The sequence below is a fragment of the Budorcas taxicolor genome, chromosome 12 (genome assembly GCF_023091745.1).
Source record: "Budorcas taxicolor isolate Tak-1 chromosome 12, Takin1.1, whole genome shotgun sequence".
Taxonomy (NCBI): Eukaryota; Metazoa; Chordata; class Mammalia; order Artiodactyla; family Bovidae; genus Budorcas; species Budorcas taxicolor.
The window spans coordinates 32,058,858-32,075,279 of NC_068921.1; the positions used below are offsets into that span (position 1 = coordinate 32,058,858).

At 41.2% G+C, this 16,422-nt stretch overlaps 1 protein-coding gene across 1 annotated transcript in view; it reads left to right on the top strand.

Moving 5' to 3' along the window:
* Window positions 1–12,219, top strand: part of FLT3 (fms related receptor tyrosine kinase 3) — a 66,684-nt gene extending 54,465 nt beyond the window's left edge. Inside the window, exons 18-24 of the mRNA XM_052650028.1 lie at window positions 1,598–1,680; window positions 3,248–3,375; window positions 6,545–6,667; window positions 9,282–9,393; window positions 9,716–9,815; window positions 10,225–10,330; window positions 12,097–12,219. Coding sequence (XP_052505988.1) covers window positions 1,598–1,680; window positions 3,248–3,375; window positions 6,545–6,667; window positions 9,282–9,393; window positions 9,716–9,815; window positions 10,225–10,330; window positions 12,097–12,219 — 775 coding nt within the window. The remainder of the gene's footprint in view (window positions 1–1,597; window positions 1,681–3,247; window positions 3,376–6,544; window positions 6,668–9,281; window positions 9,394–9,715; window positions 9,816–10,224; window positions 10,331–12,096) is intronic.
* The last annotated feature ends 4,203 nt before the right edge of the window (window positions 12,220–16,422 follow it).

Here is a 16,422-nt window from a genome sequence, read left to right on the forward strand (position 1 = left end):
TTTCCCTGCTGATTTGAACAATGAGGTTTCCCCTGTCCTACAGTTCAGGCCCTGTAGCTGAACCAGTGATTTCAGCCCACTTGCCCCTAATCACATCCTAGACATATATTCAGTTTTAGGAAAGGTGTGTAATTCAATCTGTCAGGCCTCCTGGTTGACATATGGATATTGGTAGGAAGAAAGAGCGCCTTTCCCAAAGCCCCTGTTATATTCCTAGAAAGTAGTGCAGGTCCTGGGAGTATCGCACAAAAGAGCTCTAAAGTCATAAAATGGATTTTGAAAAATTAGGATGGATTGATTGGCATAACGATGGGAGCAAAATAAAGTCGGGGTGATGTTCATCTCTGTGCTCTGCCATCCGTGGGCTCCTGAGTGGTTTGTGGTCCCCACAGGCTGTAGGTTTGGCAGAACGCTCATCCTCATCCTTAGACATTTCTTGCTGATTACTTGAACGTTGTAGCTCAATAACACCCTTCTCAGAGTGAATTCACAGGTGCTCTGATAGAATGGTCCTCAATCTCTAGTGCATTTCTATTTCCCTCCTGCATGAAAGCTGTCCCTTTTTCTAGAGGTGGATTTGTTAAAGACTTTTAACTTTATGGGGGGAATGTATGGAGGGTGCATTTGAGATTCCTTGTTTTCTTGGCATGTATGTTTCTGCACATGCCTCTGGCCTTCTAGAGCTGAGACAGACTAACATCCTGAAGCCGGGGACCCCATGGAGACCCCAGGCATGTCTTTGTGCAGCTGCCCATAATGATTCACAACAATATTTCCTTCTGTGCTCATTTCTCAGTTCATACAGACCAAGAGAATTCTGTAATGTCATCTGTGTTCTGTGACCAACAGTCTTTGGTTAGTGACAACTGTGTTGGTCAACTCAGCACCTTCGATTCATTCCAGTCACTGGATATTAAAAACACGAAGCAATTACTTTTGGAATATTTGTGGTCTGAAATCATTAAGCCATTTTGTAAAGATATGGACATTGTAATTAGAGTAAACTCTTATGCTGGAAAAATGGAATCATTGTATATCATGCATACAGAATTCCTCAGTGAAGAGTTCTACGTTATACATAACAGAGATTCTCAGTGTTACTACTTGTTAATTGCACAGGGAAAGGAAATGAGCTTTACAAAGCCCAACCTGGGGAAAAAAAAAAAATGAAACACTGAAAGTTCTCTATAGAAGATTTGCATGACATGGACTTTTATAGGGAAAGTCACACTCCTTATTAGCTTCGTTATTTCAGTAAATCATATTTATCTCATCCAGCCTAATTTCTCTTTTATGAAATGTGACTTTGATACCCAGCTTGTAGGCTTGTGGGAAGCACTGAGTGAGGTCCTCTTTGAACCAGAAGATTCCAGACAGAGAATGGGAATCACTCTTAACCTAGTTTGATGGACAAGCTCAATTACACAGATGTTTTTAATGTCCACACACAAGAAAAGGACATGTTGATGCTATGCTTTTAATTTAAAACCCCATTTGTAATTGGAATTCATTTCTTTGATGAATTGTATATTTTAAAATAAAATCTCTACTCAGAAGAACATAAATAATGGTATAACTTTTTTTTTTTTTTAAATAGTATGCCGGGTTCAAGAGAAGTTCAAATACACCCGGACTCAGATCCTATCTCAGGGTTCAATGGGAATTCATTTCAGTCTGAAGGTAATATTTTATTCTAAACAGCGCTTCCAAATAGAAACAGATGCAAAAGTTCTGTGTTTACTATTATATTTTTTAAAGGTGCGTAAAGGCAAAAGTATGCTTTTCTTTGCTAATATCATCTATAGACTTCATTAATGCATATTTGCCCTAAAGGTAGTGAAAAACCATCAATGTATGTATTATGAATTTCATGTCAATGTTTCAGCTAATAAACATGAAGGGCTGGTTTATTTGATCAGTCAGGTTATTCTTTTTAAAAGTCATAAATTAATTAGAGCCACTTATTTCCTAGTAAGTGGAAGCAAGGATGAGTTCTGGAGTCAGATGGAAGTCAGGTCAACCCCCGGGTTCCCCCACTTTCTGGCTGGACGACTTTGAACAGCTGAGCCACAGTTTTCTCACTTGTAAAAGGGGGCTAATCAAACTCCTCATTGGACTCTTAGCAGGATTGACTAGAAGAACATTAAATGCACAAACAGTTCATAATATGTGGTAGATAACTGGTCATTCTTTTCCCAACGTGGCAAAACTACCTAGCACAAAAGAAGGGCATCTGAGACTTCCCTGGCGGTCCAGAGGTTAAGACTTTGTGCTTCCAATGCAGGGGGCCTGAGTTCAATCCCTGGTTGGAGAACTAAGATCCCCCAAGCCATGTGGTGCCGCCAAAAAAAAAAAAGAGAGAGAGAAGAGCATCTGAGAGCTGGAGAATTCACTCCTCTAATCAAAGAGACTGTTTAGGTGACTCTGCCTAGGCTGCGTGTATGCGGATGCGAGCATGCTCAGTCGTGTCGGACTCTCTGCAACCCCATGGACTCTAGCCCCCCAGGCTCTTCTGTCCACAGAATTATCCTGCCGAGAATACTGGAATGGGTTGCCACTTCATCTTCCAGGGGATCTGGAAGTCCCAGATGCTTTTCTTTTGCACTAGGTATTTTTGCCACGTTGGGAAAAGAAAGACCAATTATCTACTACATTTTATGAACTGTGTGTGCATTTGATGTTCTTCCAGTCAATCCTGCTAAGAGTCCAATGAGGAAAGTTTGATTAGCCTCCTTTTACACATGAGAAAATTGTGGCTCAGCTGTTCAAAGTCATTCAGCCAAAAAGTGGGGATCAAACAGATGTCTCCTGTATTGGCAGGAGGATTCTTCACCACTGAGCTGCCTGGGAAGCCTCCTAGGCTTCACAGTACTCTGCATAAATAGGTTAACCCTGGTGCCACCAGAAAGATGATATAACAGCTGCATTTGTACACGAGATGCTCACAGAGATTTATAAAGTAACTTCTTTTTTTGAAGTATGGCTGATGTACAATATTATATAAGTTACAATATATATTGTACAGATGTAGAATATGGTGCTTCACAATTTTTAAAGGTTCTGCTCCATTTATATTCATTATATAATATCAGCTATATTTCATGTGTTGTGCAATTTATTCTTGTAGCTTATTTTATACATAATAGTTTGTACTTTTAAATCCCCTGCCCCTATTGTGCCCTTCCCCCCTTCCATAAGGCAGCTTCTTTGCATTTTGGCAAAAATGAGGACCAGTTCTATTTTACAGATGAAATTGAATACGAAAACCAAAAAAGGCTGGAGGAAGAAGAAGACCTGAATGTACTGACCTTTGAAGATCTCCTTTGCTTTGCATATCAAGTGGCCAAAGGAATGGAATTTCTGGAATTTAAGTCGGTAAGCTCCTTTTTAAAGGCAAAGCTCACAACAACAACAAAAAGATAATTTGGAAGAAGAGGTGCTGGTTGGGTTTTTTTTTTTTTTCTTGTTTATTTTAACTTGCAACCCTTCAAGTCTGTCTTTCCCTCCTGTTCACTGTTGGAGTCACCTAATATGTTACCGGGGCTCTTGGCTAATTATAGTATAAAGGTCTGGGATCCCTTATTCCATGATGGCTATCCCAAGCATCTCAGGCTGCCCAAAGTCCCTGAAACTTCCAGACAGGAGGTCCTCAGGAATCCCACCTCAATGCCACGTATAGTCATGGCCAAGATAGTCACTGCAGGTTGTTCAGCCTGTGTCCTGCATTTGACCCAGGGGATGAGTGGAGGTTCAGATCCTGGGGGCCTTGTTCCTGGCCACCTGTGTCTGCTATGAGAGCCTGCTAATCCACTGGGGCTGCTACATAGACACCTCAGAGCATCCTTGTTCCAGGGACTCTACCCTAATTTTGCATTCTTTCTATAGTAGTCTTTCAGCCCTGCCCTTTCTCTGACACGTCAAATGTCTGCTGCCTGTAAGCCGACCTGCAAGCCACTTCTCTGGCTACTTGCTTTCCTGTTTTCTTACCGTCTTACTTTCTCTTTATTTCCCCAATGTCTTCCTTCCCCATTACCTTTTCCTTTTGTGTCTCCTAGTTTCTCCCTCCCTTTCCTCCATGCCCCTTTGCACTCGCCGCTTTTCTCCCTGAATTTGAAGAGAATAATTTCAACTTTTTTCTTTCTTTCTTTAATAATGTACTGTCTCAGGGACTTCCCTGGTGGTCCAGTGGTTAAGACTCCACATTTCCACCACAGGGGATTCAGGTTCCATCCCTGGTCAGGGAACTAATCCCACATGCCAGGTGGAGTGGCCAAAAAATTTCATAAATAAATAAATGAAAATTTAAAAAATGTGCTGTCTCTAATATAATGTATTACGTCGACTATATCCCAGGTTTAAGAAAAAGATGAACCTGGAATAAATCAGTAGCTTTGAAGGACAGGAAAAATTTCTATTCACAAGAACAACCAAACTATGAAACAGGTTGAAATAAACAAGAAACATGTAAGATCTACATGAAGAAATGTGTGAAACTCGGTTAAAGGGCAAAAAGGGAGACCTGAATAATGAGTTCTGTTTTGTTCATAGAGGAGAGATTCTATGTTTAAAAGTCAGTTCCCTCCAGATTAATTCTAGTTAACCCCAATTAGCATCCTAAGTTTGTTTTTTTTTTCTTTTGTGGATGTTGAAAGTATTGGGTTGGCCCAAAAGTTCGTTCGGGTTTTTTCCATAGGACGTAAAGGAAAAATCCAAATAGACTTTTTGGCCAACCCAATCAATATATGTTAATGTCCCTGCTTTGCTTTTCCAACGTTGGGCATCCCTGCTCTATAGTTAAAAGAATCGCTGTCTCCTAATCCTTCCCTACCCCTCATCCAGGGACATATTCCTCTCCTGTCTTCACAGCGTGCTGCTGAGTCCCTCTCTCACGCCTGCATCTGCAATAGCGCTTTCACCAGTTTCTTTACACACGCTGATGGCATCTCCCTAGATGGTCCAGCCCGGTTGCTGGACCTGTTGTGGGACCCGGTTGCCTGTTGTTAGGTAAATATTCAAACTACTCACAATTGGAGGTCAAGGGGCACTGCCTTTTACCCCCCTGGGCTTGTTTTAATAAGAATGTTTGCAGCATATCTGCTTTTTTGGAACTCTCTCCCCTGTTTTCCCTCTAGGCAGGTCCCTCTGAGTCACTCTCTTCCCTTTGTTTCCTCCCTACTTCTCTGGCTGCCCCTTGGTTTCCTCCGCGGCTGCATGAATCCATCCTGCATTGCCTGCTGACTGGTGCCAGGCACCATGACAGGTGCCAAGATACAGAGGCAGGTCTTATCTCTGATGGGGAGAAAAAGAAAGCAGAGATGCTACTAGACTGAGATAAATACTATGTTCAGCTAAGTTCTGGGAACCCAGGGGAGAAACACGCATGTCAGACCCAAGGATGGAGAGGCCGTGCAGAAAAGATTTTCTGAACAGAGTTCATGCTGGGGCTGGCAGAGATTTTATTTTGTAATATTTTGGAGAAAAAAAAATAATTTTTTAGTAGTTGTGGCTCCCAGGCTCTAGAGTACAGGCTCAATAGTTGTGACACTGGGGCTTAGTTTCTCCCAGACCAGGGATTGAACCTGTGTCCCCTGCATTGGCAGGTGGATTCTTTTTTTTTTTTACTTATTTGGATGTGCCAGGTCTTGGTTGTGATAAGCGGCATCTTTGATGCAGCGTGCAAGATATCTAGTTGCAGCATGTGGGATCTAGTTCCCTGACCACGGATCGAACATGGGTCCCCTCCATTGGGAGCATGGAGTTTTAGCCACTGGACAACCAGGAAAGTCCTGGCAGGCAGATTCTTTACCATTGAGCCACCAGGGAAGCCCAGGACTGCTTCTCATTCCACTTCAGTCAACCTTTCCAAACTTCTAGTATTTTTCCCGAATTTTTGAAAATATATTGTGCCATTTTATTGTCAAAGCTATTTTCCATTCCAGTCAAGAGAAACATGCTTGTCTCTGCCAGAAGCTCCCGCACCCCTTTCGGAGCCCAGCAGAGGCCGGGCTGCTGTGTCTCTCATTTACAGCCAGGCGTGTACCTGGTTTGCTTGACCTGCTTTCTCAGCACCTGGCTCCTTGGCCTCTGGGAATGTTCCCCAAGGAGCACCAGTGGCTGCAGCCACAACAGCTGACTTGTGCAAACACTGTGTTACCCATTGTGATGATTGCTCAGGACTCAGTAAAGATAAGATGCCTCTATGATCTGCCCTTCCATCATCTGTAACTCCTGCGGGCTCAGTTGCATCAGTTGTGTCTGACTCTGTGCGGACCGCATAGACAGCAGCCCACCAGGCTCCCCCGTCCCTGGGATTCTCCAGGCAAGAACACTGGAGTGGGTTGCCATTTCCTCCTCCAAAGTATCTTCCCAACCCGGGGATCGAACCCACGTCTCCCGCAGCTCTTGCATTGCAGGCAGATTCTTTACCATCTGAGCCATCAGGGAAGCCCTCTGTAAGTCCTACTGAACTTGAAATGATAGGAAAGATTGTCCTCTGTGAAAACATACAACCCAATAAATCACACTCCCGTCTCGTTCTTTCTAGTGTCTTCACAGAGACCTGGCAGCCAGGAATGTCCTGGTGACCCACGGGAAAGTGGCGAAGATTGCTGATTTTGGGCTGGCTCGGGATATTATGAGTGATTCCAACTACGTCATCAGGGGAAATGTGAGATTCCTGTGTCTTATGTAGTATTATCCTGTTTGGGGGGGAGTTTTATTTTACTTAATATAATTTTATTCTTTTTTATTGAAATATGATGGAAAAGTATGAAAAAGAATGTATATATACACATATGTGTATGCATAACTAAACCACTTTGCTGTACTATATTGAAATATAGTAGAATTATAATGTTGTGTTACTGTACAGCAAAGTGACTCAGTTATGCATATATATATGTGTACATATGCATTCTTTTCCATATTCTTTTCCATCATGGTTTATCACAAGTATAGTTCCCTGTGCTCTACACTTTGTTTTGTCATTGCTAGTCTAAATATCTGCACTCACGGTAGTGCATTTGTGATTTATGATAACTTCAGAAAACTTCCTCCCAGCAGTCTACTTCCTTATGCTTCGAAGGGTTTTTTCTGCAGCATCAGGGACTATCCCATCTGTAACAAAAGTTGAACAAAATGGCATCACACCTATCAGTCAGGGCCTTAGAGTGCAGTCCACACTTAAAAAAAAAAAATCTTGTTACTTGTACTCATTTTATTTCCTTTAGCTATAAAGTGACAATTGTGTTATACTTTCGATCGTGAGAATAGGTAATCATTACAAGACAGCATTTACAATACACATAAATTAAACATTAAATGTACATTTTAAAAAGGAACAGTATTTAAATCAAATGTTAGTTGCCGAATATTTGTCATCCTGTTACTGTTATGCAAGGACACCTAAGACATCACTGATGTTTGCGTTTGTGTGCTCACTCGTGTCTGATCTGCGACCCCCATGAACTGAGGCCCACCAGGCTCTTTTGTCCATGGTATTTTCCAGGCAAGAATGCTGGAAAGGGTTCCCATTTCCTCTTCCAGGGGATCTTCCCAACACAGGGACTGAACCCTCAGGCGGTTCAATTCTCCTGCAGGCAGGTTCTTTACCACAGACTCACCTGGGAAGCCAAAACATTACTGAATCTGCTGTTAAAAAACTGAGGACAGGTATGTTACTTATAAGAGAACTCCTAAAAGTACTCCTAAAAGATGATGAAATTGCGTATAGCTGAACGAATATGGTTTTTAAGAATTACAATACCTGGATTTCAGCTCCTCTTCTTTCTAGCTATTCATTTTTATGATTTCTATCTGCTTTATTGTCCCTACTCTTGAAGTAAGAATAATGACAATGAATGCTGGTATTGTGGTTACCGGGAGCTAAGTGCTACGCTAAGTATTCCAGGTATTGACTCAGTCCTCAAAGTACCCGTTTGTGGTTGAGGAGACGGGCACAGAAACGTCACTTGCTGAATGTCGCACAGCGCACGGGTTAGATCGTGAATGGTCTAAGCCACAGTCTACGCACAACCACAGTGATTCAGTGTTTCCCATGAGGATTACTCATTTACCTCGTAGCACTGTGGGAATAAACTAACAAAACCAACAGGGAAGAAAGGGTCTGTGGAGGGTAAACATACAATAAAGGTTACAAATCAAATTAAACTGTGTTCCCACTAGAATCAGACACTCAGCTGAGTTTGGATCTGTGCCTGCCTTATTGTACCTGCAGTCATAAATAGGATGAACTAATGGCTTTGAAGTCGTCACCCTCCTAGCTGGTGGTTTCTTAAGCAGGAAAGCCAATTCCATTTGGAACCACAATTAATTCCTTTAATGAATCAAAAGAACCAGACTGGCCAGCTTGATTCTCCCAGCTCATCCTTTCGAAAAGGATTTAAAACAGGGTTTCTTTCTTGAGCTTTGATTTTACTTGGCAGATTAAACGTGCTCAGTGAAGGGTTCTCAATCCATGAAACAGAGAACGCTTCAAAACTCTCAGCCCCAGGAACCTATCTGTCCCTGTGTCTTGATTCTAATCTGAGGCTACACGCATTTGAAACTCTGCTTTCAAGCTACTGGGAATGACTGAAGCCACAGACGCCACCTGGTGTCATTTCTGGAAGCCATGTCGTGTGCTACCTCACCGCATTCCTGTGGATGAGATTTCCACTAAAGTTCTTCCAAGAAATGCTTTGACAAAATATTCCACTAATTCACCAGCATCCACTTACCTATGAGGAAGTGACTGGCTGCTCCTCACTGGAGGGAGGGGGAGGGGAGGGAGGCGGGGACGGGGAGGGAAAGTCTACTGGAAACTTACCAACCCCAAATGCAAGCTTGAGTTTTAAAGAAATAAAGTTTGTTTGTCTAAGGCTAATGTGTTACAGTATTAATTTGACAGTGAGAAACGTCCCCTTGGGAAATAAGATTTTCTCAGGGAGGCAGTAAGAGTGCCCTTAGGGAGAGAATGGACTTCCCTGGTGGCTCAGACGGTAAAGAATCGCCTGCAATGCTGGAGATGTAGGTTGGATCCCTGGGTCAGGAAGATCCCCTGGAGGCAGGCATGGCAAAACCCATTCCAGCATTCTTGCCTGGAGAGTCCCATGGACAGAGGAGCCTGGCGGGCTACAGTCCATGGGGTTGCAAAGAGTCAGACAGGCCAGAGAGACTAACACTAGGGCGAAAACAAAGGTGATCATCTCAGCAACTGGAGGAAAGAACGGATGTTTATTCATGGAAAATTCACCATCGACTTCTGCTTGGGTTTTATGCAGGCCCGTCTGCCTGTGAAGTGGATGGCTCCTGAAAGCTTGTTTGAGGGCATCTACACAATTAAAAGCGATGTCTGGTCATACGGAATATTACTCTGGGAAATATTCTCGCTTGGTAAGACTCGCAGTTCCCTGGGCTTTTGTATTCTGTGCCCTCTGCACCCGTCCCCAGCTCCTATTTCAAAGGGTGGAGGAAACGCCCCTTCCCAGAGCACCCCCAGTCTTACTTCTGTTGCAGCCTGAGCCCCTTTATGTTTATCGCTGGTGTCTGTCTGTCTGTCCTATAACCTGCTCTCAAGCAGGAACATGGCTTCTGCTAGAAGCCCAGCACCTTGCAGTGCTGGTCCAGGAAGCGAGGATCCGTGTGTTTGCTGATTGAATAAATGATAAAGAAATGAAGGGTGAGCGGGTGGTCATATGCCCTCCTGTTTTTCCAGGTGTCAATCCTTACCCTGGGATTCCGGCTGATGCTAACTTCTACAAACTCATCCAGAGTGGGTTCAAGATGGACCAGCCATTTTATGCCACAGAAGAAATGTAAGTACAGCTTGGACTGAAAAGTGGCTGGAATCAGAAATGTACAGTCTGTCTAGTTCCCAGCGCATGAGAAAAAAAGTAAAACTCCGTAGCATGAAGTTCCCATGGTTCCTTTAAAAAAAGAAAAAGAAATTCTTCCTTTTGGTTTCAGGAATTTCTGAACACAACTGAACCTTTTTCTCGGTTTCAGTTTTTACTTGAGGGACCCTTCTGAATTCTGATCCACACTGTATTTGTCCAAAGGCATCATCTAATTTGTCCTTTCTGATATGAGTTCTAAGTCTAGGACAGTACTTGCCTCAAGACAAACACGCCATAAATAAGTCGCTCCGCAGTAGTAAATGGTGCTTTGTTAAGTGGAAAGTCACCCAAGATTTCCTGTCTTGCTCCTGTTCTGTTGTCTTTGCAGATACTTTATAATGCAATCCTGCTGGGCTTTTGACTCCAGGAAACGACCATCCTTCCCTAACCTGACTTCATTTTTAGGGTGTCAACTGGCAGATGCAGAAGAAGCGGTAGGTAGCAGTACAGTATTTCATAAAACATCCTTAGGAAGGAAAGAACTCCACCACTCAGAACTCTCATGGCTGATTTGCTAAGCACTAAATTTAGTTACCAAGCCGCCTTCCTCATCACAATTGGTCTTGATCACTCCTTAAAAGTTACATGGGGTTAGATATGCTTGTGGACAAGTATTTTAAGGGGAAAATATTTAAAAAGGCTTTTCCTGAAAATTTCGATCAATTGATTAAGAAGTTAAGTGCTTTTATGTGACCAGTGCAGAGGACGAGACCAGAAAATAGAATGTAATCCCTGTCTCCAAACGGCACTGAGCTCTCCTAACTCGACAGCAAGCCTTCACATGGAATAACTGTACAACTCAATCAGGTAATAAAGAGCACAGGCCTGGAGTTCTGGGAGCCTGGGCTTCCCAGGTGGCTCAGTGGTAAAGAATCTGCCTGCCAATGCAGGAGACACAGGTCCCAGGCCTGAATTGGGAAGATCACCTAGAGCAGGAAATGGCAACCCACTGCAGTATTATTGCCTGGGAAATCCTATGGACAGAGGAGCCTGGCGGGCTATAGTCCATGGGGTCGCAAAAGAGTCAGACACAACTTAGCAACTAAACAACAATTTAGCCCAAAGACAGACAAGGTCATGTGTGCACTTTTCAGTTGGTCAGCTATGACCAGTTCATCAAAAGCTTAACTATGGTACATGAGTACCGTGAAACCCTAGGCTGCCATTAAAAAGATGAGAAGTGCCCATGTGTAGTAAATAGTGAAAAGATGTACCACATGTAACATAGGAAGGACATATTAGTAATTTTTAACAAGGATCTACAACAGAATCTGCTGTCTGAGCCTCCTGAGACAAAATTGTGTTTGAACAGCTATCTACTGTAATGGTGATTTCAGCTTTTTTTTCGCCCATGTATCTGTCTATATCGCTTAGAAGGCAAAACGAGAAAGGGGTAAGGGGTGGCAAAGGATGAGATGGTTAGATAGCATCACCGACTCAATGGACATGAGTCTAAGCAAACTCCTGGAGATAATGAAGGACAGGGAAGCCTGGTGTGCTGCAGTCCATGGGTTCACAAAGAGTTGGACACAACTTAGCGACTGACCAACGATTGCTTAGTTTATCTATATGAATGTGTATTAACGTTACAGTGAGACAAAAAAGTGGAGCTGTTTTCATTTGAACAAAAATTTTAAAGTCACTAAACTCCCAAGTGAAAACCAAGAAGTCTGTTCTCTGTATTTATTGTATAAAGAACAGATCTCTTTGGGGGACTTTCTCTTTTTTAAAAAAATTTATTTTATTTGAAATATAGCTGATTTACAACACTGGGTTAATTTCTGCTGTACAGCAAGGTGATTGAGGTATACATATATATGCATTCTTCTTCATTTTCTTTTCCATTTTGGCTTAATCATAGAATTGAATATAGTGCCCTGTTCTGTACAGGTAGGACCTTGTTGTTTATCCATTCTTTATACAAATGGCCTTTCTCTTTTATGGTTTTTCTGCACGGCGTTAGCATTTCTAGACTGAGATTCTATATCTAAGAGAAGAAGCAATAATGAAATAAAATATTTGACTATGACTTGATTTTTCCCTTAATAAAAGGACCACATTTGCTTTGTCCATTAATATGTAGACTATCCTCTATGATCTATATGTAATAAAAGCAAGTAACAATTTGCAATGTAGGCATGTGACTCGGCAGTCTTAGTCATTAGGTGGTGATGTGTGTCCATCTCTTTCCCATACACAGATGTATCAGAACATGGATGGCCGTGTTTCAGAGCGTCCTTCTGTTTACCAAAACAGGCGACCTTACAGCAGAGAGGTGGACTTGGGGCTACCCTCTCCTCAGGTTCACACTGAAGATTCCTAGAGAAACGATTTAGTCTTAAGGACCTCATCCCCCCTGCCTACCTTAAATAGGTTGTATAGATTGCCAAAATAAGATTAATTTCATCACTAAGTGAAAATATATTCTCAACTGCTGCTTTGCTGGACTTTTCTCTAGAAGCTCTCTGTATTTACTCTTGTTTCCAAAGGGACTTTTGTAAAATCCAGTCATCCTTTGCACAAGGCAAGAAGAGCTGTAACGTTACTGAAGCATCTACCTTCATCCAAAGGCCTTCCCAGGCTGGCTTGAGTGAAAATTGTCTACCTGAAGTATAGTATACTCTTGTAAATACAGAAGACAAAAGCATTTTGCTAAGGAAAAGCTAATATGATTTTTTAAATCTGTTTTAAAATAATATGTAACTTTTTCAGCTATTTAGTGATATATTTTATGAATGGAAATAAAATTTCTACTATAGAAATGTTCATTATTGAGTTGTTTACATGGCAGATTTAGAGTGAGACTTAATGCAAGTCATGAACCTCCTGAAACCCTGTGAGATATGTTGCTTGTGCCTGTGTGTTTTTTTCCTTTGAAGAAGGCTGATTCCTTCATCAGATTTTTGAAAGGCTCCATGACTTCTGCCCCTAGACTGGGTGAGGAACAGCTGATGGTCATGAGCTTTACCAAAAAAGGTGCCATACACTGTAGACTTCCAGAGCCTACTTCCTTTTAGAAACAAAAACACAAAACAACATTAAGCTGAGATTCACTCATGATGTTACATGGAATTGTGATTATACAATTAACACTATTTACTCATTTTCACATGATGACATTTGAAGTTTTTAGGGGTTGGGTGGGGTCATGGCTTCACAGATAAAACCATAACTCCTCCTTAATAACATAGCTTTTGTAGGTACCAACTATGATATTGAAAAGGCAATCTTTTCTTAGGGAGGATGGCATTTATTTTATCTTTTAAACTTATTTTGTTGAAGTACAGTTGCTTTACAATGCAGTGTTAATTTCTGCCATACAGCGAAGTGATTCAGTTATTAATTTACTTATTCTTTTTCATTGTGGTTCATCACAGTTTCCTGTGTTCTACAGCTAGACCTTGTTTATCCATATTCTCTGCGTAATAGTTTGCATCTGCTAATCCCAAACTCCTAATCCAAGGAAGGATGGCATTTCAAAACCTCTTAGAAGAGGGGGTGGGGAAGGGAAGGACTGGGAGCTTATGATTAGCAGATGCAAACCAGTATAACAGGATGGACAAGCAACAAGGTCCTGCTGTATAGCACAGCACTATATTCAACATCCTGTGATAAACCATAATAGAAAAGAATATGAAAAAGAATATATATATGTATGACTTTTCAGTTGGCTCTACAACAGAAATTAACACAATATTTTAAATCAAATAGACTTCTATAAAATTAAAAAAAATAAATAACCTCTTCTTTTTTTCTTCTTTTTTTTAAATTCCGTATATATGTATTAGTATGCTGTACTGGTGTTTTCTGGCTCGCTTCACTCTGTATAATTGGCTCCAGTTTCATCCACCTCAGAACTGATTCAAATATATTCTTTTTAATGGCTGAGTAATACTCCATTGTGTATATGTACCACAGCTTTCTTATCCATTCATCTGCTGATGGACATCTAGGTTGCTTCCATGTCCTGGCTGTTATAAACAATGCTGTGATGAACATTGGGGTACATGTGTCTCTTTCAATTCTGGTTTCCTCAGTGTGTATGCCCAGCAGTGGGATTGCTGGGTCATAAGGCAGTTCTATTTCCAGTTTTTTAAGGAGTCTCCACACTGTTCTCCATAGTGGCTGTACTAGTTTGCATTCCCACCAACCGTGTAAGAGGGTTCCCTTTTCTCCACACCCTCTCCAGCATTTATTGCTTGTAGACTTTTGGATCACAGCCATTCTGACCAGTGTGAAATGGTACCTCATTGTGGTCTTGATTTGCATTTCTCTGATAATGAGTGATGTTGAGCATCTTTTCATGTGTTTGTTAGCCATCTGTATATCTTCTTTGGAGAAATGTCTGTTTAGTTCTTTGGCCCATTTTTTGACTGGGTCATTTATTTTTCTGGAATTGAGCTGCAGGAGTTGCTTGTATATTTTTGAGATTAGTTGTTAGTCAGTTGCTTCATTTGCTATTATTTTCTCCCATTCCGAAGGCTGTGTTTTTACCTTGCTTATAGTTTCCTGTGTTGTGCAGAAGCTTTTAATTTTAATTAGATCCTATTTGTTTATTTTTGCTTTTATTTCCAATATTCTGGGAGGTGGGTCATAGAGGATCCTGCTGTGATTTATGTTGGAGAGCGTTTCGCCTATGTTCTCCTCTAGAAGTTTTATAGTTTCTGGTCTTACGTTTAGATCTTTAATCCATTTTGAGTTTATTTTTGTGTTTGGTGTTAGAAAGTGTTCTAGTGTCATTCTTTTACAAGTGGTTGACCAGTTTTCCTAGCATCACTTGTTAAAGAGATTGTCTTTAATCCATTGTATTCTCTTGCCTCCTTTGTCGAAGATAAGTTGTCCATAGGTGTGTGGATTTATCTCTGGGCTTTCTATTTTGTTCCATTGATCTATATTTCTGTCTTTGTGCCAGTACCATACTGTCTTGATGACTGTGGCTTTGAAGTATAGCCTGAAGTCAGGCAGGTTGATTCCTCCAGTTCCAGTCTTCCTTCTCAAAATTGCTTTGGCTATTCGAGGTTTTTTTCATTTCCATACAAATTGCGAAATTATTTGTTCTAGCTCTGTGAAAAATACTGCTGGTAGCTTGATAGGAATTGCATTGAATCTGTAGATTGCTTTGGGTAGTATACTCATTTTCACTATATTGATTCTTCTGATCCATGAACGTGGTATATTTCTCCATCTATTAATGTCCTCTTTGATTTCTTTCACTAGTGTTTTATAGTTTTCTATATATAGGTCTTTAGTTTCTTTCAGTTCAGTTCAGTTCAGTTCAGTCGCTCAGTTGTGTCTGACTCTTTGCGACCCCATGATTTAGTTTCTTTAGGTAGATATATTCCTAAGTATTGGAGAAGGCGATGGCACCCCTCTCCAGTACTCTTGCCTGGAAAATCCCATGGATGGAGGAGCCTGGTAGGCTGCAGTCCATGGGGTCACGAAGAGTTGGACACGACTGAGCGACTTCACTTTCACCTTTCACTTTCATGCATTGGAGAAGGAAATGGCAATCCACTCCAATGTTCTTGCCTGGAGAATCCCAGGGATGGGGGAACCTGCTGGGCTGCCATCTATGGGGTCACACAGAGTCGGACATGCCTGAAGCGACTTAGTAGCAGCAGCAGCATTCCTAAGTATTTTATTCTTTTCGTTGCAATGGTGAATGAAATTGTTTCCTTATTTTTTTTTTCCTACTTTCTCATTATTAGTGTATAGGAATGCAAGGGATTTCTGTGTGTTGATTTTATACCCTGCAACTTTACTATATTCATTGATTAGCTCTAGTAATTTTCTGGTGGAGTCTTTAGGGTTTTCTATGTAGAGGATCATGTCGTCTGCAAACAGTGAGAGTTTTAATTCTTCTTTTCCAATCTGGATTCCTTTTATTTCTTTTTCTGCTCTGATTGCTGCAGCCAAAACTTCCAGAACTATGTTGAATAGTAGTGGTGAAAGTGGGCCCCCTTGTCTTGTTCCTGACTTTAGGGGGAATGCTTTCAGTTTTTCACCATTGAGGATAATGTTTGCTGTGGTTTTGTCATATATAGCATTTATTATGTTGAGGTATGTTCCTTCTATTTCTGCTTTTTGGAGAGTTTTTATCATAAATGGATGTTGAATTTTGTCAAAGGCTTTCTCTGCATCTATTGAGGTAATCATATGGCTTTTATTTTTCAATTTGTTAATGTGGTGAATTACATTGATTGATTTGTGGATGTTGAAGAATCCTTGCATCCCTGGGATAAAGCCCACTTGGTCATGGTGTATGATATTTTTAAAGTGTGGTTGGATTCTGATTGCTAGAATTTTGTTAAGGATTTTTGCATCTATGTTCATCAGTGATATTGGCCTGTAGTTTTCTTTTTTTGTGGCATCTTTGTCAGGTTTTGGTATTAGGGTGATGGTGGCCTCATAGAATGAGTTTGGAAGTTTACCTTCCTCTGCAATTTTGTGGAAGAGTTTGAGTAGGATAGGTGTTAGCTCTTCTCCTAATTTTTGGTAGAATTCAGCTGTGAAGCCATCTGGACCT